Source organism: Oncorhynchus gorbuscha, linkage group LG05, assembly GCF_021184085.1.
Source record: "Oncorhynchus gorbuscha isolate QuinsamMale2020 ecotype Even-year linkage group LG05, OgorEven_v1.0, whole genome shotgun sequence".
Lineage (NCBI taxonomy): Eukaryota > Metazoa > Chordata > Actinopteri > Salmoniformes > Salmonidae > Oncorhynchus > Oncorhynchus gorbuscha.
This window is the reverse complement of record NC_060177.1, coordinates 20,176,775-20,198,687: the sequence shown is the minus strand read 5'-3', so window position 1 is coordinate 20,198,687 and position 21,913 is coordinate 20,176,775. Positions and strand designations below refer to the sequence as shown.

The window sequence follows — 21,913 nt, the reverse complement described above, 5'->3', positions numbered from 1 at the left end:
CAGTTTTGCACATCAAGAGACTGAAATGTTTTCCCATTCCTCCTTGCAAAACAGCTCGAGCTCAGTGAGGTTGGATGGAGAGCATTTGTGAACAGCAGTTTTCAGTTCTTTCCACAGATTCTCGATTGGATTCAGGTCTGGACTTTGACTTGGCCATTCTAACACCTGGATATGTTTATTTTTGAACCATTCCATTGTAGATGTTGCTTTATGTTTTGGATCATTGTCTTGTTGGAAGACAAATCTCCGTCCCAGTCTCAGGTCTTTTGCAGACTACATCAGGTTTTCTTCCAGAATGGTCCTGTATTTGGCTCCATCCATCTTCTCATCAATTTTAACCATCTTCCCTGTCCCTGCTGAAGAAAAGCAGGCCCAAACCATGATGCTGCCACCACCATGTTTGACAGTGGGGATGGTGTGTTCAGGGTGATGAGCTGTGTTGCTTTTATGCCAAACATAACGTTTTGCATTGTTGCCAAAAAGTTCAATTTTGGTTTCATCTGACCAGAGCACCTTCTTCCACACGTGTGTCTCCCAGGTGGCTTGTGGTAAACTTTAAACGACACTTTTTATGGATATCTTTAAGAAATGGCTTTCTTCTTGCCACTCTTCCATAAAGGCCAGATTTGTGCAATATACGACTGATTGTTGTCCTATGGACAGAGTCTCCCACCTCAGCTGTAGATCTCTGCAGTTCATCCAGAGTGATCATGGTCCTCTTGGCTGCACCTCTGATCAGTCTTCTCCTTGTATGAGCTGAAAGTTTAGAGGGACGGCCAGGTCTTGGTAGATTTTCAGTGGTCTGATACTCCTTCCATTTCAATATTATCGCTTGCACAGTGCTCCTTGGGATGTTTAAAGCTTGGGAAATATTTTTGTATCCAAATCCGGCTTTAAACTTCTTCACAACAGTATCTCGGACCTGCCTGGTGTGTTCCTTGTTCTTCATGATGCTCTCTGCGCTTTTAACGGACCTCTGAGACTATCACAGTGCAGGTGCATTTATACGGAGACATGATTACACACAGGTGGATTGTATTTATCATCATTAGTCATTTAGGTCAACATTGGATCATTCAGAGATCCTCACTGAACTTCTGGAGAGAGTTTGCTGCACTGAAAGTAAAGGGGCTGAATAATTTTGCACACCCAATTTTTCAGTTTTTGATTTGTTAAAAAAAATTGAAATATCCAATAAATGTCGTTCCGCTTCATGATCGTGTCCCACTTGTTGTTGATTTTTCACAAAAAAATACAGTTTTATATCTTTATGTTTGAAGCATGAAATGTGGCAAAAGGTCGCAAAGTTCAAGGGGGCCGAATACTTTCGCAAGGCACTGTATCACTAGCCACTTCAAACTATGCCACTTTTATGTTTACATACCCTACATTACTCATCTCATATGTATATACTGTACTCGATACCATCTACTGCATCTTGCCTATGCCGTTTTGCACCATCACTCATTCATATATCTTTATGTACATATTCTTTATCCCTTTACACTTGTGTGTATAAGGTAGTAGTTTTGGAATTGTTAGGTTAGATTACTCGTTGGTTATTACTGCATTGTCGGAACTAGAAGCACAAGCATTTCGCTAAACTTGCATTAACATCTGCTAACCATGTGTATGTGACAAATAACATTTGATTTGATTTGATTTAATGACATACAGTACAGACTATGCTAAGGTCAACCAAAGTGTTCAACACTTTTACCCCTTTGGTCCAACCCTCTGATGTCACCACACACTCATACAAAATCTTCACCAAACAGAACCAGTACACTGACATCAAACCCATTGATATCACCATAACAATTTTGGGCCCTGACAGTTAGGGATTCATTTTGACACATTCAGGTAAAATATGTTCTCACATCTTCACTTCTAACCTAGCCTATGCTCTTTGACTCAACTTTCTCTCTGTCTTTATCACTCTCCCATACTCCCATCTTCATCTACGTTGGGCCAGGGTGTGGAGTATTAGGGAAGGGTTAAGTCAGCGGTGAGCCCTCAGAGCCCGGCACTCCTTAGTCTAAAACCACCGCCTCCCTAAAAGAGCAGAGATTTCAGGAAAAGAGAACAGACGGACTAGAGCTAACTGAAGAGGACAGAAAGAAGGAATACTGAAAAAATACTGAAAATATTTTAAACACTCTGGCAAAGGATAATAAAACCTATTATGATGGTGAGTCACTTAATCTGACTATGTTGGGGTGATTGGATTATCTGATGGGATAATGATATATGTAAACCTTTTGAGTGTCCTATTGTATCTTGCACCACGCAGTACCATGTACAGTGCCTACATTAGGTACCTAAAACTGGGCATGAGTCAAAGATGCCAACAATGTTGGTTCAAAAGGAGATGACATGGTCTCAAATGGGGCGGCAAGTAGTGGTTAGAGCGTTGGAATAGTAACCGAAAGGTTGCAAGATCAAATCCTCGAGCTGACAAGGTAAAAATCTCATTCTGCACCTGAACAAGGCAGTTTACCCACTGTTCCTAGGCCGTCATTGAAAATAACTGACTTGCCTAGTTAAATATAGATTTAAAAAAATAAAATGATGTCCTGTCTTTTCATAGCTAATTAATAGGCTAAATAACAACTTAGAATCATTTCACATCAATTCAGTAGTGAGGGAAAAACAAGATAATAAAGTATGCTGCCTGCCTTGGTTTAAAGCTAGAATCGGTCACCGGGTCTGTGTTGTGGTAAAAGATCGAGGGATGGGCTTGGAGAAATGTAACCACTCTCAAATTCATAGACAAGTGCTATGGATGCAACGACTGACCATCCACGATCTCAAAATTAGTTTTAAACACGTTTTGAGGCTATACAGTGTTTGTTTCCAGATTTATTTTGCATGTTACATACAATAAATTAAAATATGATTGAAATAGTTTTCCTTCCAAACATTTTTCATTATGTTAGTCAAAAAGCAGCTTCTCTGTGTTGAAATTTTTGGGCGTACGCCAACAACAGAATGTTGTGGGCATATACCGGTCATTAAACATCATGCCAGTAGACCGCTGATTAGCAAGCATTGAGATAGCCTACAACTTTGAGGTGGGGTTTTTGAAGTGTTTTATGCTTTGGCCACACGTACGAGTATATACGAGAATAGAATGAGTCAACAACATATGAGTTAACAAAATGTGAACTTTTACAAATTCGATTTTCACTGGAACAGTTGCTTTAATTTATGACCAAACATGTATGTTGCAACTAAGGATTCCATCTTTAATTGAAACATTCTCCAGGTAGCCAATGTGAGACTGCGTCACATCAAATAACTCCTCCTAGCGTTTGGCTCGAGGAGGCAAGCATCAGCTCAGAGAGAAGGTTGTCACTGACGGGAAAGAAGTGCAGCAGGGTGGTCTGCATTCCTTTGGGAATTATAGGAGTTGAATGCATGAGTCTGCCACTTTATACATAGGAGCCGGGCGTCATTTACACATAATAACGTATAGGGACTCTATTTGATTGTCAATTTTAAAGGATTGTTTCGGTTATCGCAATGAGTGCGACCGTTGCATCAGAGAGCTGCTTTCTGTCCGCCCTACAGCCCAACACCGCGGTCACCACTTATGCAGTCCCGTCCGATGTGCAGTTGGGACCGAGGGGTTCCATAATGGACGAGGTGGAAAGGGCTAAGAGGGTTCAACAACAAGTCCATCTTCGCCTCGCCGAAAAGAGGTCTTCGTCCCTCACAAGGCTGAACGGCTCGAACTGCATTTCCCCAGGTGGGCAACTTATTATACATTTTAGCCTGTGTCCTATTTTAGAAATGTGAGGCATTTGTTTTTCAACAAACGAACAAACGAATTACCGGCTGTGTGTAGACCAGACCAAATACTCATTAAATATTTCAATTACACCCTTAGGGAAGATGGCTCAACCGTACTCTTTCAACATAAGTCCAGTCCAAATTTACTATGATCCGCTTTCCTTTGATGTACAAAACATGGAAAAGGTCATTTTATCATTGGTAGCCTAAAGACTTGTCAATATTGATAGATTATTATTGTATTGTAATCAGTGAAACTTGTCCTTGTCTTGGCAGACTGGTCTTGCTGGTACCAGATGGGGTTAAGCGTTTATAGTGTGGTGTGAGTAGTCATATTAAGGTACAGCGGTTTCCCCTAAGACCACCTCCCCATCTAGGCTATATTACTCTCTCCTACATGCCATATAAATGCAGGCCTGCAGGTATTTCATAACATGCAAGGTAACACATCTGAGTGATCTGACAGATGGTTCTCACATCTGCAGTCATTGTGTCTACAGATGCTACGCCAAACCAGTAAAGCGTTCAATCTGTCTTGCCAGATGCCAAACTTTCACAGTAATTCTGTATAGAAAAAGTTATTTATACACAGATGCTTTTACACAGAAGATGTGATATTCTGAAAAATCTGGACATTTAGTCACAGCCAGGAATTATCACTGCATGTGGCAATGAACCATATTATGTGAGTGACAGATTCCTTTTCATGGATTTGTCATTTGCGTCCTGGGCTGTCACACCCAAGGCTTTGGATTTTAGCAGAAGTGTGATGCCTATACAGTATGAACAAGTAACAGTCACACGGCTCATAAGTGACAGAAGATAAACTCAGCTAATTATCGAAGAAAAGGTTAGTATTTAGTCTCTGAGCTTTTGATCCTTGTGCTGACTGATTTAACACTTAAGGGTTTAAAGATTATTTCATGCCCAATACTAATAGAAGGACAATTTAGCTGGATTCCTCAACATGGTTACACAGTTGGAGAATGTTTATTTTTTTAACACTAGAATGATATCATTAGGTAGCTAGTTTACTAGGCAATGTTTTGAGCATGTCCATTTTGGATAGTTGACACCTTATGACATAATTTTTTACAGGATTGGGGAGGAAAATGATGCACAATACAGTATAATATGATAAAGTATAATGGTATTTTTGAACGGCTAGTCATGGTGGTTATTGATAACATAAAGCTCAGATAAGAAAAATAAAACATGGGACCCTCTGATGTATGGAACATTCCTGTCAATCCATTCAGCTCTTCAGAATGGGTTATCAGTAGCACCAAGCTGCTCAACTCATGTTCTATTTTGGACAGGGTTGAGTGGGTTGGGTTGGATATTGTGGTCAGATGGCGTCTCAGAAAGAACTACGTGAAAACAACACATAAATCAGTCAGCTGCCTGTGTTTTGCAATGACAAGGCAAACAACTTGAGTTGGGAAAACTATACTTTTAATTATAGTGCTGTTACAAACTGTAATTAAGATAGGTATTTTGATTGAAAACATACAGTGACAGTGGGCCTATTTCACTCAGCAGTGAAGTACTTCCCAACAATTGATTGTGTGTGTGTGTGTGTGTGTGTGTGTGTGTGTGTGTGTGTGTGTGTGTGTGTGTGTGTGTGTGTGTGTGTGTGTGTGTGTGTGTGTGTGTGTGTGTGTGTGTGTGTGTGTGTGTGTGTGTGTGTGTGTGTGTGTGTGTGTAAAACTCACAATTGAGGGGATATTGGGAATTTAATGCATAGTTTATTTGACAAAAGCTTATGTTATCGCAACTCTAATTCAAACTCAACAGGGGCTATAAATAATACTGTCTCAAATGACTTACAACACCATATTATCACATTGTTGCCATGGTTATACAGTCAAAACATACAATATTTGTATACACAGTAAGAAAAGTAGATTTTTAATGACCTAATGTTCAAACCTAAAGGTAGAGTAACACTTGACCTGCAAAGTAGTGGACAGAGCTCAGCTCTCACACAGTGCAGAGACAACTTTGTGAATGCAGGGAATTAGTTTAACAAACCTCCCCTTTGTTTAGTTTTTTTTATATCACTATTACAGTTAATGAGTTAAGATATACATAAAAGGTCCAGTATTAATATCAGATTGAAGTGAACGTCTGTCGTCAGCGTAAATCAATGTTTTTCTAGCCGTTTCCTGTGAGTAAGTAGACTCTCTTTTGACCAGAATTGTCCTGTTCAGTGTCAACCCTCAGGCATGGAATCCTCCCACACAGTTCAGTTGGCCTCTCTCAACCCCTGCTAGGTCACTCTGCAAGGAGTCAGCCTCACTGGGACATATCCATTCAGTTAACCCTCACTATACCATATTAGTTAAGCTATAGTGTCAGCATTACTTTCTAGTGGTCTTTATGTGTTTAGCTGGTCCAGCATGAAATGCCAGGGTCTGTTTTAATGCACTCTCTCACAAAACAAAGAATCTCCCAAAGGTATACTACCTTGCTTGCTTCGTCCAACATTATCCTGTCCTCAATGTTTCGATATCTCGGTACAGTGCAGCTCCAGTTTTAGGCTAATCCCCTCGAAAACATGAGGTATTGTGCAATATCTCCCTGGGTGCGTGTTTACATTTCTACATGTTTGCTGCTTGTCTTGGTGTACAGCTGAGGCTGATATTGTTGTTGTTTTTTATGCACAAACATAGTAACCATGAGTCCAAATAGCAAAGCAAGTGGCAAGAAGCTAATCAGAGTCATCATTTGTTACACTTTTTAGTAACAAGAACAAGTGCTTTGCAGGACAGGTTATAGCTTCATTAATATGTAATTAGACTAATTGTGAAATTGTATTCTCAGGAGAAAGTTGTGGTTGCATCCTCTGTCTAAGACAAAGTCTTTCTCTATCCACATGTAGACCATGGTGGCACAATGAGATATAACACGTACAACCCCGGATTCAGCTCTAAGTCAATGGTGTATAACACAGGGAGCAGGACCATGAAGGTGAGTACTGTAGGACTTCATTTTTTTTTGTGTGTTTATTTTTGCCTTCATGAAAATCCCTAATCTAAAAGCCCCAAAGTCCTGCTTTTCTAGCTGATTGCCATGCCACCTTTGTCCCTTATCTAAACCAGGAGAGATATGCGTTAAAAAAAGAAACTCCACAGTCCTACCACAGTGACACACTTCACAGCTGCACCCTCACAGCACATACATGCAGTATTTCACAGGATCCTACCATAACTATGTTTAGATGAGTCACAGGAACAAAAATCTCTGTACAGGATTCTACTGCCCAAAGAGTCTAAAAACATCTTACCTATGACCTCATTTTTAGACTATACAGTTTGGCCAATGTTTGCTTTTTGGGGATTATTGTAGTGTAGATAGTTAAGTGTAACAGTGTCCTCTCTGTATGGCCTCTAGATGCCCCCGGTATCCCAGCAGTACTTGGGAGGTAGGTACTCATCTCTCTCAGCGGTGGAGTTAGGACCTAGATACAGAATCAGCCAGCCTCCAGTCAACACTGGCTACCTCCACCATGACGACATCCAGCTGGGTGGCTACCAGACCAGCCGGACGAGGACCACCAGGTCCAGATCAGTTTGTCAGGCTGACCAAGAGGCAGTGGTCCAGGGTGTGGGAGGCCTGCTCACCCTGCGCCACCAGCAGCAAAACCCAGTGGCCAGCTGGGTGGCCCGTGATGGCATGGCCACAGAGTTCCACTCCTACCATGGTGGAGGTATACCTGCCCCAGCAACGATGAGGCGCACACTCAGTGGAACCCTGGCGGGGGGTGGTAGCGGTGGGTGGAGAGAGGCGGAGCTAGTTTACCAGCACTCCTACAAAGGCCCCGCCCACCGTACCATTAGTCGCATCAACAACAGACAACAGCAGCAGCAACATCTGAGCTCAGCGTCGGGGCTGCAGCAGTGGCAGCAGGTGTCTGGCGGGGGCGGTGGCAGTGTGTACGGAGGCTGGGGGCAGTACCAGAACTCCCTGCCCCGACCGGCCTCCTTGAACAGCATGAAGAGTATGGGGAAAGGCATGGACGTGCCTGATGGGGGCAGGGATTCAGCTGACAGCAATGAGAAACTTGGAGGGTGAGAGAAGCATGGACTGTTAAAATCTCCTGGAATATCAAACAAACAAACTTTGCCCTAGGTACATTCTGTTCTTCTTACATAACTGTTATAGGCTTCAGATTAACCTCACTCTCCTTTGTCTTCCTGGTGTTTGTGAACAGAATGCACAGTTTAGACATGCCCACCGCGGTCAACTACCTCTCCATGTCCGACACAGCCATGCAGGTGCTGGGAGCAGCCTACATCCAGCACCAATGTTACCATAGCAGTGATGCCAAGAACCAGGTAACAGATCCTTCTCAATAAAAATAGCCATATACAGTAACATACTTCATTGCTCAAAATAGAATTTACAGCCCTACTGTTTAAACTAAACTGAGTTCTCCGTGCTCTTATCAAAAATGCCATTGTAATATAGAATTTGTTGTCTTGTTATGGCTTAGTAAGTCAGCCTGATAGTCATATAGACTAGTCAGTCATCCACCTGTCTGTCTCCCCCTGACCCGCCCTGTCGACAACAGGTGCGTCTGCTGAAGGGTGTCCCAGCCCTGGTGCAGCTCTTCAGCAGTGACAGCCAGGAGGTCCAGCGCTACGCTACAGGCGCTACACGCAACCTCATCTATGAGAACATGGACAACAAGGCGGCCCTCATTGAGGCTGGGGGAGTAGCCAAGCTCATCAGTGTCCTGAAAGAACCAGATGAGGAGCTTCGCAAGAACATCACTGGTAAGATCATCTATATACTTTAACAATCAGCTTGGATCTCAAACCAAGTTACAATTTTAAAGTTCAAGGAAATACTGTCAATATGAGAGCAACAAAAGCAAAATAGTCAACATGACATGAGGTGAGCAGAAGAAGCATACAGTATATTGTCACCAATCAGAGATTCAAGTAATCACTTTCTTTCAATTAGAGTCCAACATAAAGTTAATAAAGTTCAAATCTTAAATAGAATCCCAACCAAAATAATATATTTTTAGTAGTGATGGGCACCGATATGTAAAATCTATATATCAATGCCATTTGCTTTTTTTCTAACCGATATCAATATTATATCATTTTATGAATAACATAGCTACTGTGTGAATGTTATATTTTCTGTTTGCTTCTACGGCTTTGAGAAGTACAGACAACTGCTTGCTGTGTGAATGTTCTAGGGGCCTAACCTACCCAAACACTTTGGATACAATGAAAAGCCAGTTGATGCCCCATCAGCAGGCAGTTACGTTGTGCTTGCAGAAATAGTCATGTATGTTTTTTTTATTTTTACATAATTGTGTAAGGTAACAGCAATCATAATTCAATTTCATATCAATATAGGTTTTTCAATATTGTTGCCCACCACAAATGTTTAGGCTATATATTTTTTTATCATTCACGTGCTGAAGATTCTGTCAAATATAACAGAGCCTAATTGTAGTCTGTAGAGATAGAATCTGTCTGTACACAGGTTGAGCATGTGGACCGGTAGTAACTATGTAATAGAGGTTCCCTTTGTAAGTGGGTCAAGCTGGGAATGAAGAATGCCCTGTAACCTGAGGACACTCAAATCCCTCAGACCATTGAAAGCGGCAGCCTAATTTCACAGCAGTCTCTTGTGCTTTGTTCATGCTTGGCTGCCTCCTCCTCTGAGTAATAGTCCTTGAGATTCCTGGACCCTGTATGTATTTGAACCCTCCCCTGTGTCAACTGCACTTCACAGAGAGAGAGAGAGAGAGAGAGAGAGAGAGAGAGAGAGAGAGAGAGAGAGAGAGAGAGAGAGGGTCATGCTGCTCTGATCAGTTGATTGGAGGGTATGTGGAGCCACTGACCTTTCATTGGCTAATACGATAACAGAGTAGCTGTGGATCCGACTTCTCTAGACCCCACTTCCCGAAAGCTAAAGGTCCGAAGCTTCTGCGAATGTGCGGAATTCTCTACTTTACGCACAGTCTCTGCTCCACTGTTAGGCTGCCCAGAGAACAAAGTAGTCTGGGGAATCATTGTCTGCAACATCACATAATTCTAGTATTCTACATAACAGAACTGAATATAATAGCATAGTATAACGTTACTGTTAGACAAAAAATAATAAAACATTTCATATGAGATTTTAGGATGATTGTGCAAATGGTTGGATTTTTCTCTCATGTGGCCAAAACTCAGCAATGCGCACCACTAGGCAAAATATGTGCTTTGATAAAAACTAAACACAGGTTAGTGCTACAGTTTGTTAACACCATCTGCTAAGATTTTTGCTCATTGTACATAATTGAAAACAACACTGTAGGCTTGCTTCTTCACTGTTTAGCTCAAGAAGATCTACAGTTGAAGTCGGAAGTTTAAATACACTTAGGTTGGAGTCATTAAAACATATTTTTCAACCACTCCACAAATTTCTTGTTAACAAACTATAGTTTTGGCATCTACTTTGTGCATGACACAAGTATTTTTTCCAACAATTGTTTACAGACAGATTATTTCACTTATAATTCGCTGTATCACAATTCCAGTGGGTCAGAAGTTTACATCATAGCCCCCGTGATATGCAACTGTTCAGGGAAGTCAGGAACCAATACACGCAGTCAGTCAGGAAAGCTAAGGCCAGCTTCTTCAGGCAGAAGTTTGCATCCTGTAGCTCCAACTCCAAAAAGTTCTGGGACACTGTGAAGTCCATGGAGAACAAGAGCACCTCCTCCCAGCTGCCCACTGCTCTGAGGCTAGGAAACACGGTCTCCACCGATAAATGCATGATTATCGAAAACTTCAATAAGCACTTCTCAACGGCTGGCCATGCCTTCCGCCTGGCTACTCCAACCTCGGCCAACAGCTCCGCCCCCCCCCGTAGCTCCTCACCCAAGCCTCTCCAGGTTCTCCTTTACCCAAATCCAGATAGCAGATGTTCTGAAAGAGCTGCAAAACCTGGACCCGTACAAATCAGCTGGGCTTGACAATCTGGACCCGCTATTTCTGAAACTATCTGCCGCCATTGTCGCAACCCCTATTACCAGCCTGTCCAACCTCTCTTTCATATCGTCTGAGATCCCCAAGGATTGGAAAGCTGCCGCAGTCATCCCCTCTTCAAAGGGGAGACACCCTGGACCCAAACTGTTACAGACCTATATCCATCCTGCCCTGCCTATCTAAGGTCTTCGAAAGTCAAGTCAACAAACAGGTCACTGACCATCTCGAATCCCACCGTACCTTCTCCGCTGTGCAATCTGGTTTCCGAGCCGGTCATGGGTGCACCTCAGCCACACTCAAGGTACTAAACGATATCATAACCGCCATCGATAAAAGACAGTACTGTGCAGCCGTCTTCATCGACCTCGCCAAGGCTTTCGACTCTGTCAATCACCATATTCTTATCGGCAGACTCTACAGCCTCGGTTTTTCGGATGACTGCCTTGCCTGGTTCACCAATTACTTTGCAGACAGAGTTCAGTGTGTCAAATCGGAGGGCATGCTGTCCGGTCCTCTGGCAGTCTCTATGGGGGTGCCACAGGGTTCAATTCTCGGGCCGACTGTTTTCTCTGTGTATATCAATGATGTTGCTCTTGCTGCGGGCGATTCCCTGATCCACCTCTACGCAGACGACACCATTCTATATACTTTCGGCCCGTCATTGGACACTGTGCTATCTAACCTCCAAACGAGCTTCAATGCCATACAGCACTCCTTCCGTGGCCTCCAACTGCTCTTAAATGCGAGTAAAACCAAATGCATGCTTTTCAAAAGATCGCTGCCTGCACCCGCATGCACGACTAGCATCACCACCCTGGATGGTTCCGACCTTGAATATGTGGACATCTATAAGTACCTAGGTGTCTGGCTAGACTGCAAACTCTCCTTCCAGACCCACATCAAACATCTCCAATCGAAAATCAAATCAAGAGTCGGCTTTCTATTCCGCAACAAAGCCTCCTTCACTCACGCTGCCAAGCTTACCCTAGTTAAACTGACTATCCTACCGATCCTCGACTTCGGCGATGTCATCTACAAAATGGCTTCCAACACTCTACTCAGCAAACTGGATGCAGTCTATCACAGTGCCATCCGTTTTGTCACTAAAGCACCTTATACCACCCACCACTGCGACTTGTATGCTCTAGTCGGCTGGCCCTCACTACATATTCGTCGCCAGACCCACTGGCTCCAGGTCATCTACAAGTCCATGCTAGGTAAAGCTCCGCCTTATCTCAGTTCACTGGTCACGATGGCAACACCCATCCGTAGCACGCGCTCCAGCAGGTGTATCTCACTGATCATCCCTAAAACCAACACATCATTTGACCGCCTTTCGTTCCAGTACTCTGCTGCCTGTGACTGGAACGAATTGCAAAAATCGCTGAAGTTGGAGACTTTTATCTCCCTCACCAACTTCAAACATCAGCTATCCGAGCAGCTAACCGATCGCTGCAGCTGTACATAGTCTATAGGAAAATAGCCCACCCATTTTCACCTACCTCATTCCCATACTGTTTTTTATACTGTTTTTATTTATTTATTTTTCTGCTCTTTTGCACACCAATATCTCTACCTGTACATGACCTGATCATTTATCACTCCAGTGTTAATCTGCAAAACTGTATTATTCGCCTACCTCCTCATGCCTTTTGCACACATTGTATATAGACTGCCCATTTTTTTCTACTGTGTTATTGACTTGTTAATTGTTTATTCCATGTGTAACTCTGTGTTGTCTGTTCACACTGCTATGCTTTTATCTTGGCCAGGTCGCAGTTGCAAATGAGAACTTGTTCTCAACTAGCCTACCTGGTTAAATAAAGGTGAAATAAATAAATAAAAAACACTAAGTTGACAGTGCCTTTAAACAGCTTGGAAAATTCCAGAAAATTATGTCATGGTTTAGAAGCTTCTGATAGGCTAATTGACATCATCTGAGTAAATTGGAGGTGTACCTGTGTATGTATTTCAAGGCCTACTTTCAAACTCAGTGCTTCTTTGCTTGACATCATGGGAAAATCAAAAGAAATCTGCCAAGACCTCAGAAAAACAATTGTAGACCTCCATAAGTCTGTTTCATCCTTGGGAGCAATTTCCAAACGCCTGAAGGTACCACATTTGGGACCTCGCAGCCGTCATACCGCTCAGGAGGGAGACGCGTTCTGTCTCCTAGAGATGAACGTACTTTGGTGCGAAGTGCAAATCAATCCCAGAACAACAGCAAAGTGTTATGAGGAGCAGCACAGGGGAACCCAAGAGCAGACTTAGACTAGGAAACAGAGATGAATGAACCAAGGTATTTATTGTAACACAGGGAGATATGGAGTGCAGATCTGGAGAAGCTTGGATGAGTTGTAGAAAACCAGATGTGGAGGCTGAGGTTGGAGAGTGATGGGTTGGGACAGGGTAAACAGGTCCAGAGGGGAATCCAAGGGAGTGGTGGTGTGGTGAGTCCAGAACAGGGCAGCAGGGTGGTGAGATGTGGAACAGGAGACAGGAGCCAGAGTCAGGGGGCAAAACTGCAGTGAGAAGATAAACATTGTCAAGCAGGGAAACAGGTACAGCAGGGAAACAGGATCTTGAATAATAATAAAGACTAGAAGCATAAAGTGACTGAGCAGAGATTACGATCTGACAGAGTGGAAGTCTTGATAATGGAACGAGTTGCAGCTGATAGGGATCTGATCTGACTCCAGCACACTTGTCTCCAACCACAGAATCACACACAAACAGAAAGGGAGGGGGAGAGAGAGAGTGTACTGGGGGAATGGCTGCAGGTCAAGCAGACACCTGATGACCACTAGGGGGTGTGGCAGGAGCAGATGTGACAGTACCCCCCCCCCCCCGGAGGCACGAAGAACAGACCGGTCCCTCCTCCAGGTGCAATGACACTGGACTGAGTCCTGGACTGAGTTACCGTTAGATGGAGGAAGGCCAGTGATGAAATCCTGAGCTATGTGTGACCAGAGGCGGCTGGGTATGGGAAGAGGTCGAAGCCGACCCTGGTCACACATAGCTCAGGATTTCGCCGACGTCTCGTTCCATGTCCGTTCTATATTAAATGTTTGACTCCCCGTACCTGCTTCGTCTCTCCAGCGTCATTCCATGTGACACAAAGGACCTTGTGAAGATGCTGGAGGAAACAGGTACAAAAGTATCTATATCCACAGTAAAACGAGTCCTATATCGACATAACCTGAAAGGCCGTACCGCAAGGAAGAAGCCACTGCTCCAAAACCACTATAGAAAAGCCAGACTACGGGTTTGCAACTGCACATGGGGACAAAGATCATACTTTTTGGAGAAATGTCCTCTGGTCTGATGAAACAAAAATAGAACTGTTTGGTCATAATGACCATCATTATGTTTGGAGGAAAAAGGGGAGGCTTGGAAGCCGAAGAACACCATCCCAACCGTGAAACACGGGGGTGGCAGCATCATGTTGTGGGGGTGTTTTGCTGCAGGAGGGACTGGTGCCCTTCACAAAATAGATTGCATCATGACAAAGGAAAATTATGTGGATATATTGAAGCAACATCTCAAGACATCAGTAAGTTAAAGCTTGGTCGCAAATGGGTCTTCCAAATGGACAATGACCCCAAGCATACTTCCAAAGTTGTGGGAAAATGCCTTAAGGACAACAAAGTGGCCATCACAAGGCCCTGACCTCACTCCTATAGAAATCTTTGGGCAGAACTGAAAACGTGTGTGCGAGCAAAGAGGCCTACAAACCGGACTCAGTTACACCATCTCTGTCAGGAGGAATGGGCCAAAATCCACCCAACTTATTGTGGGAAGCTTGTGGAAGGCTACCCGAAACATTTGACCGAAGTTAAACAATTTAAAGGCAATGCTACCAAATAGTAATTGAGTGTATGAAAACTTCTGACCTACTGGGAATGTGATGATAGAAATAAAAGCTGAAATAAATCATTCTCTCTACTATTATTCTGACATTTCATTTTCTTAAAATAAAGTGGTGATCCTCACTGACCTAAAACATCGCATTTTACTAGGATTACATGTCAGGAATTGTGAAAAACTGAGTTTAAATGTATGTAAACCTCTGACTTCAGCTGTCTATGCATATCCCCATGAATTGGATTGAGATCAAATGGTTGGCATGCAGATGCTGCATGGCATTTCACCTGTGAACTTCACCTGTAAAATAATTATAATTCACGACTGACAGTGAGAAATGTGAAGGGAGGGTGACCACAAAACCTGGTGACTAGAGGTAAACATTTAAGTCATTTAGCAGACGCTCTTATCCAGAGCGACTTACAAATTGGTGCATTCACCTTATGACATCCAGTGGAACAGTCACTTTACAATAGTGCATCTAAATCTTAAAGGGGGGGTGAGAAGGATTACTTATCCTATCCTAGGTATTCCTTAAAGAGGTGGGGTTTCAGGTGTCTCCGGAAGGTGGTGATTGACTCCGCTGTCCTGGCGTCGTGAGGGAGTTTGTTCCACCATTGGGGGGCCAGAGCAGCGAACAGTTTTGACAGGGCTGAGCGGGAACTATACTTCCTCAGTGGTAGGGAGGCGAGCAGGCCAGAGGTGTATGAACGCAGTGCCCTTGTTTGGGTGTAGGGCCTGATCAGAGCCTGGAGGTACTGAGGTGCCGTTCCCCTCACAGCTCCGTAGGCAAGCACCATGGTCTTGTAGCGGATGCGAGCTTCAACTGGAAGCCAGTGGAGAAAGCGGAGGAGCGGGGTGACGTGAGAGAACTTGGGAAGGTTGAACACCAGACGGGCTGCGGCGTTCTGGATGAGTTGTAGGGGTTTAATGGCACAGGCAGGGAGCCCAGCCAACAGCGAGTTGCAGTAATCCAGACGGGAGATGACAAGTGCCTGGATTAGGACCTGCGCCGCTTCCTGTGTGAGACAGGGTCGTACTCTGCGAATGTTGTAGAGCATGAACCTACAGGAACGGGCCACCGCCTTGATGTTAGTTGAGAACGACAGGGTGTTGTCCAGGATCACGCCAAGGTTCTTAGCGCTCTGGGAGGAGGACACAATGGAGTTGTCAACCGTGATGGCGAGATCATGGAACGGGCAGTCCTTCCCCGGGAGGAAGAGCAGCTCCGTCTTGCCGAGGTTCAGCTTGAGATGGTGATCTGTCATCCACACTGATATGTCTGCCAGACATGCAGAGATGCGATTCGCCACCTGGTCATCAGAAGGGGGAAAGGAGAAGATGAATTGTGTGTCGTCTGCATAGCAATGATAGGAGAGACCATGTGAGGTTATGACAGAGCCAAGTGATTGGGATCTTCAGCGCTGGGGAAAAAGGATCCAGGGGGATGGGGTGGAATTACCTACGGATCCGCAGCCTCGGCCATTAGATAAACCAGTGTGTGGGGGCGATAGATGTGTCACTTATGCTCTGTAAATATTTTCCCTGAAATTCTTATCATACTGTGACAGTTAATGTATAATAGACATAATATCTCCCATTACAGATCCGTAGAAGGTCCAAAAGGCTTCTTAACAGCTTCTACCCCCAAGCCATAAGACTCCTGAACAGCTAATCAAATGACTACCCGGACTATTTGTATTGCCCCCCCCCCCCCCCCGCCCCACTTCAGTTTATTTGAGTAAATACTGTCCAAAAACGTTTTTTTCTTAAAACTGCATTGTTGGTTAAGGGCTTCTAAGTAAGCATTTCACTGTAAGGTCTACCTACACCTGTTGTATTCGGTGCATGTGACAAAATAACACTTGATTTGATATTAATACATCAGATATTATTTATTGGCCACATTGAAAATAGAAAATAGGATTCCCAGCGTTTACTTTGGAATCATATGACATGAATCCCACTGTGATAATAGTGATTATTTAGACCTATTGAAGTTCAATCATTTGGATGTCAGGTTATCAGCACACACTCTATCCTGGTCATAGAGGCTGTTTTGTGTATCCGACAGAGTGGTTCAATAAACCCTCTCTCTCCTCTGTCTGTCCTGCAGGTATTCTGTGGAACATGTCCTCTAAGGACAGTCTGAAGGAGAAGTTGGCCAGAGAGACATTGAGTGAGCTCACAGAGAGGGTGCTGGTGCCCCTGTGCAGTGGTGGAGATTCAGAGCTGATCTGTCAGAGTCCATCTGAGGCAGACATCTTCTACAACACCACAGGCTGCCTGAGGTAGCTATACATATCTGCCTACATGTTGTATACATACACACTGTACACGGACTGATACATGTACTGTATACAACTTCTCTGTACTCTCTTCCTCTGTTCAGGAACCTGAGCTCAGTGAATGAGAGGACGAGGCAGCAGATGAGAGACATGCGAGGGCTGGTGGACTCGCTGGTGGCCTACATCCAGAACTCCCTTCAGGATGAGAAAGCAGAGGACAAAGTACACCTCAACTGTTCTACTTATGTCACATTATTGTGTGTTTCTGTCACAACTTGATTATTTTTCTGGGCATGTTCTTCCAGGTAAACCCTTCCCCCTGATTTAATATCTCATTTGATTTGATCTCATATACTACAGTCTTCAGCAACTCATGGGTTCAGCTGGAGTATAGTGAGAGCCAATCATTGTATATGTACAGTTCGTCATTAGTGTTACTGTTTGTATTATCTACCAGACGGCCAGACTGGTCATGCTGTGGCCTATCTGCTGTATGTAATGCATGCTGCTTTGAGAGACACAATGGCCACCAGTGTTTCTATCTCACCCTCTCCTCACCCCTTCTCTCACTTTCTCTCTCCCCCCCCCTCCCTCAATCTTTGTCTGTGCCTGCAGGGTGTAGAGAATGCAGTGTGTGTCCTGAGGAACCTGTCTTATCAGCTGTACAGTGAGATCCCTCCCTCAACCCTACTGCGACTGGAGGGGCCTACGCGGGCCAGAGCCACTACTGAGACTGAGTCCATTGGCTGTTTCACCCCACAGAGCAAGAAGGCAAAGGAGGTAGGTGTCATTTACCCAAGGCAAACCCAAAGGAAATATCAAATTACGGCTAAACTTCAAGATACTGAAACATTATACAGTATGTCGTCATACAATCCTGATGGACATGGGACCATGATATGTTTTTTCTGTAATTAATCTATTCCCCTGATCTCTATAGCGACAGAACCAGGAACTGTCCACCTTCTCAGAGGTGGCTAAGCAGCCAAAGGGGGCGGAGTGGCTGTGGCACCCCCAGGTGGTGGGGCTGTATAACCGCGTGCTTCAGCACTATGAGACCAACACGGCAACACGAGAGGCTGCAGCAGGGGCCCTGCAGAACATCACAGCCGGAGAGACCAGGGTAGGTCCCACCCCTCCTCTCCCCCACGAGCTGACCGAGCCATCACTTCACCATGACAGGCTACTTATGCTTCATTCACATTTACAGTTGAACTGAAAATGTACTCAACACTGGTGTTGAATTCCCCTTCCTCCTTGTGTATCAGTGGGCGTCAGTGCTGAGTTGGGTGGCTTTAGAGCAGGAGCGGATGCTGCCTGTGGTGCTGGACCTCCTGCAGACACAAAGTGACCAGGAGATGCGTTCCCTCACTGGCCTCCTGAGGAACCTGTCCCGACACAGCAGAAACAAGGACGACATGGGTGAGACTCAACCCCCAGTACCCCACACTGTTAATTTCTACCTCTGTCTCTCCTGCCCTCAACCTTGTATCCGTCCACTCCATGCATATTAATCACAGTAATTCCCCTTATAAGGAGACTTTAAAGAATGGCTACTTCTCTCCCTTCTGACCTCTAGCTACGAAGGTAGTGAACATTCTGGTGACCAAGCTCCCCAGTGATGGCCACCAGAAGGAACCATCCAGTGAAGTGGTGGTCAACATATGTGGGACCCTTAATAACCTGGTTGCAGGCAGCTCACTAGCAGCGAGAGACATCGCCTTCTTTGATGGACTCCCCAAACTTGTTGCAATTAAGTCTTCCCACGACAACAGGTTAGTGACTCTTGTCTCTCAGTGTTCTTGGTTTTGTTATTCATTGTGTCTGCTTTTTATTTCTAATGTCCTGTCTGGCTCCTGTTGTGTTTGACTGTGTTTTTCTCCTACTATAGCTCAGGGAAGCTGAAGGCTGCCAAGGCTGCTTCCACAGTACTCTTCAACATGTTCCAGTACAACAAGCTGCATAAAGATTATAAACAGGTGAGGCCAACACCATTTAACATAGACATTGTGATAGATGGGCTTGGAGAGCAGGAAACGGGGGGGGGGGGGTCGCTTGGCCTCTTCCATTGTGCATGGCCTTCTAACCTCTTGTCTTGGTCCAGATGGTTCTTTATTTTCTTTATGGCCTCTAACGGTTAGTCTAACTCTTTTTTTTAATCAGTTCTAAGAATTCTCCCCTCCTCCGGATCGACTGATATCCCCCATAATTCTTTGGCACAGCAAATGTAAATATTTTCACTAAAGCTGTTAGTTATTACATTTTCATGGAAGTGAATTTGTCGTGGACCTTCGGAATCCTTATTCTGTGCAGGTACTACAGTTATCAGTTCAAGTTTATACAATCTAGTTATCTTTTATATCATGGTTTTCTTTGCTTGAGTTGTTTTGGTGTTTATTGAACAGGACCAGTAAAACACCTTGGTTTGGTGGTTAGCAACTAGACAGTCCTCTTCTTTGTGCTATAGTGCTACTTGAGTTTGTAGTGCAGTGTCTTGTGTTTCCTTGGATGGTCAGTTAAATGGTATGTTTGGAATCTGGCAGTGGAATGCTGGGAGCAACCATTGATTGTCTCTTGCAAGATAACGGCTGTCTGTTTTTTCTCTGTGCTAAATATCAATCTTCAGTTGACACTTGTAAACACTGTCCCTTCTATGTGCCCTCTTCACACTGTAGAATATTTAGGCCTGTTTACTAGGGCCGGAACGATACCAGAATCGTGAAAAATTGTCATAAGACTATTCTCTCTACCTCACGACAAGTGGTACAAGAGCTTCTGGGACCAAAAGGCTCCTGAACATCTTCTACCCCCAAACCATAAGATTGCTGAACAGTTAATATAATGGCTACCTGGACTATTTACATTGGCACCTTTATTTTAAAAAACAATAATTGCACTACCTACATCAGTGAAGGCTGCTGAGGGGGGAGGATGGCTCATTATAATGGCTGAAATTGATTTAACTTCTTTAGCCCTAATGTTGGAAACAAACATCAGGATGTTGTCATCCAGTCACATGCATTGATTTTCCAAGCTACAGCACAACACTATTTACATACAGCAGGTTTTTAAAGGAGCAAAGAGTTTGATCTGCTTCGTGTTTTCATTTTTGCCATGGAACAAAATATTGTGATACTGGTATCGTCCTGGGCCTACTATTTACCCTTTCTAAAAACAGACTGCTCTATCTAAGTGGCCTTCTCCCTTGTGTTTTACAGAAAGGGTTCACGAGGTGTGACTTCATCGACACGGCCATTTAGAGCAGACTGCTTGGCCCTTTTACTGGATCCATATTCTGGACCTGCTGGTAGAGCCAGCAGGAGGACCCCCACAATGGACCTGACACATCTGGTCTCAAATGATGCATTGATGGAACCTGAAGAATTCTGAGGAATGTATTTACCGAATGTATTTAAGGACAGAGGAGAAGCAGCTTTTCTTTACTCAATTTTTTTGTTGTTGATTTTATCACATTTTATTGGTCTTTCAAAATGGACTGCTTTACCAGCTTAATATTTGTATTGCCATGAGAGTGTTTTGGATGACTGAGGAATCTTCACTTTAGGACGGTGTGTGTGCGTGTGCGTGGTGCATGCCTGTGTGCATGCATGTGTGTGAATGTTTGGACTTAGTGGACTCGTCCTGTAAAAGGCAATGGATGCCTCTTTTCATCTCTGGTACCATATGGGCTCAACTTGCCATTCCTACAGACATACTGTGTATACAATCCTCTATATTGTTAGTTCTACTGTACATGGATGCTTCACTGAAAGACAAGATACAGGATGGGTGCCCTCAAACTCCCATTTGAACTAATAATCACCAGAGCAATTTAAACAGACCCTGCTTTTAATCACCCCAGTATCCACTTTATTGTAATACAATGCTTTCCTGTTCCATCCAAGGAGGCTTTTCTGTGCATATTTCCACCCCAAATAACTAACAATAAACAGCATCTGACATGACCAGACAGTTGTCCCCAGTGTGTCCTTTAAGAACAAAAATAAACTTCTCATTATCTTACCCCTCCCTCACAGATCTGTGCTACATTGCTGGGGCAGCAGGTAGCCTAGTGGTTAGAGTGTTGGGCCAGAAAGGTTGCTCGATCAAATCCCTGAGCTGACAAGGTAAAAATCTGTCATTCTTCCCCTGAACAAGGCAGTTAACGCACTGTTCCTAGGCTGTCGTTATAAATAAGAATTTGTTCTTGACTTGCCTAGTTAAATAAAAAAAGAACATAATAATAATGGTTACTAATCGTAAACGTTCCCTGCCTCTGAAATTCACTCTCCCTTGTGTCATTTATGACTAAGAAGCAATTTGTAATAATGACGCCTAAATAAAGTGCTGAATATGGAAACAGACTTTACAGTACTACTCAGTATGACCTCTGACACATTGATGTATGTCTGAGTGAAGCATAGACGAGTTGGAGGTGTCTGATACAGGGAGTTAACCCAACTCTGAGACCACTGCACACACAGGTCATTACTTCTCTGCATTATTCATCTACGTGGGCTAGCTCCGACTGTGTTAGGTTACAGTATGTGAGGTGTTAGGTTACAGTATGTGAGTTGAATTGCTTCTCATAAGTAATAGTTTAATTTAAATGATTTGGCATGATACATGATTGCATTCTAAAGATACAATCAAATTCAAGGGAACTTCTGTTTTCACTTTTTTACTTGGTCATTTGAATTACATGCACATAGTACGGAGTTTCCTCTGAAGCATTTGGGCTCCCTGTACTCTGCCTTCTCTTGTGGGAGGAATTGTTCTCATTGGCAGCAGGCCAAACAGGGCGTGTTTAAGTTTACAGATACTGTTCCTCAGTCTGGCAGCACACTATGAGGTATGAACTGTGGTGAGAGGGTAAGGTTCTCCGGGAAGTCATGGGAAATGGTGGGGGAGTAAAAGGACCAGATGAAGAGCAAAGACACAGGCTATAACAACCCTCTTTATAAA

The 21,913-nt window shown here is 43.9% G+C and overlaps 1 protein-coding gene across 2 annotated transcripts; it reads left to right on the top strand.

Moving 5' to 3' along the window:
* Window positions 1–2,069: 2,069 nt before the first annotated feature.
* On the top strand, window positions 2,070–20,916 carry pkp3b (plakophilin 3b). 2 transcript variants are annotated; one of them, XM_046349195.1, is made up of 14 exons: window positions 2,070–2,191; window positions 3,574–3,751; window positions 6,680–6,768; window positions 7,192–7,868; window positions 8,012–8,135; window positions 8,372–8,576; window positions 16,777–16,951; window positions 17,053–17,170; window positions 17,564–17,728; window positions 17,889–18,071; window positions 18,217–18,370; window positions 18,528–18,723; window positions 18,840–18,927; window positions 20,167–20,916. In XM_046349195.1, the coding sequence occupies exons 1-14, from the start codon at window positions 2,186–2,188 to the stop codon at window positions 20,206–20,208; spliced, it is 2,400 nt and encodes a 799-aa protein (XP_046205151.1). In that variant the 5' UTR covers window positions 2,070–2,185; the 3' UTR covers window positions 20,209–20,916. The 2 variants fall into 2 exon arrangements, with proteins under 2 accessions (XP_046205151.1, XP_046205150.1); XM_046349194.1 differs by lacking the exon at window positions 2,070–2,191 and having other exon boundaries at window positions 3,337–3,751.
* Window positions 20,917–21,913: the final 997 nt, after the last annotated feature.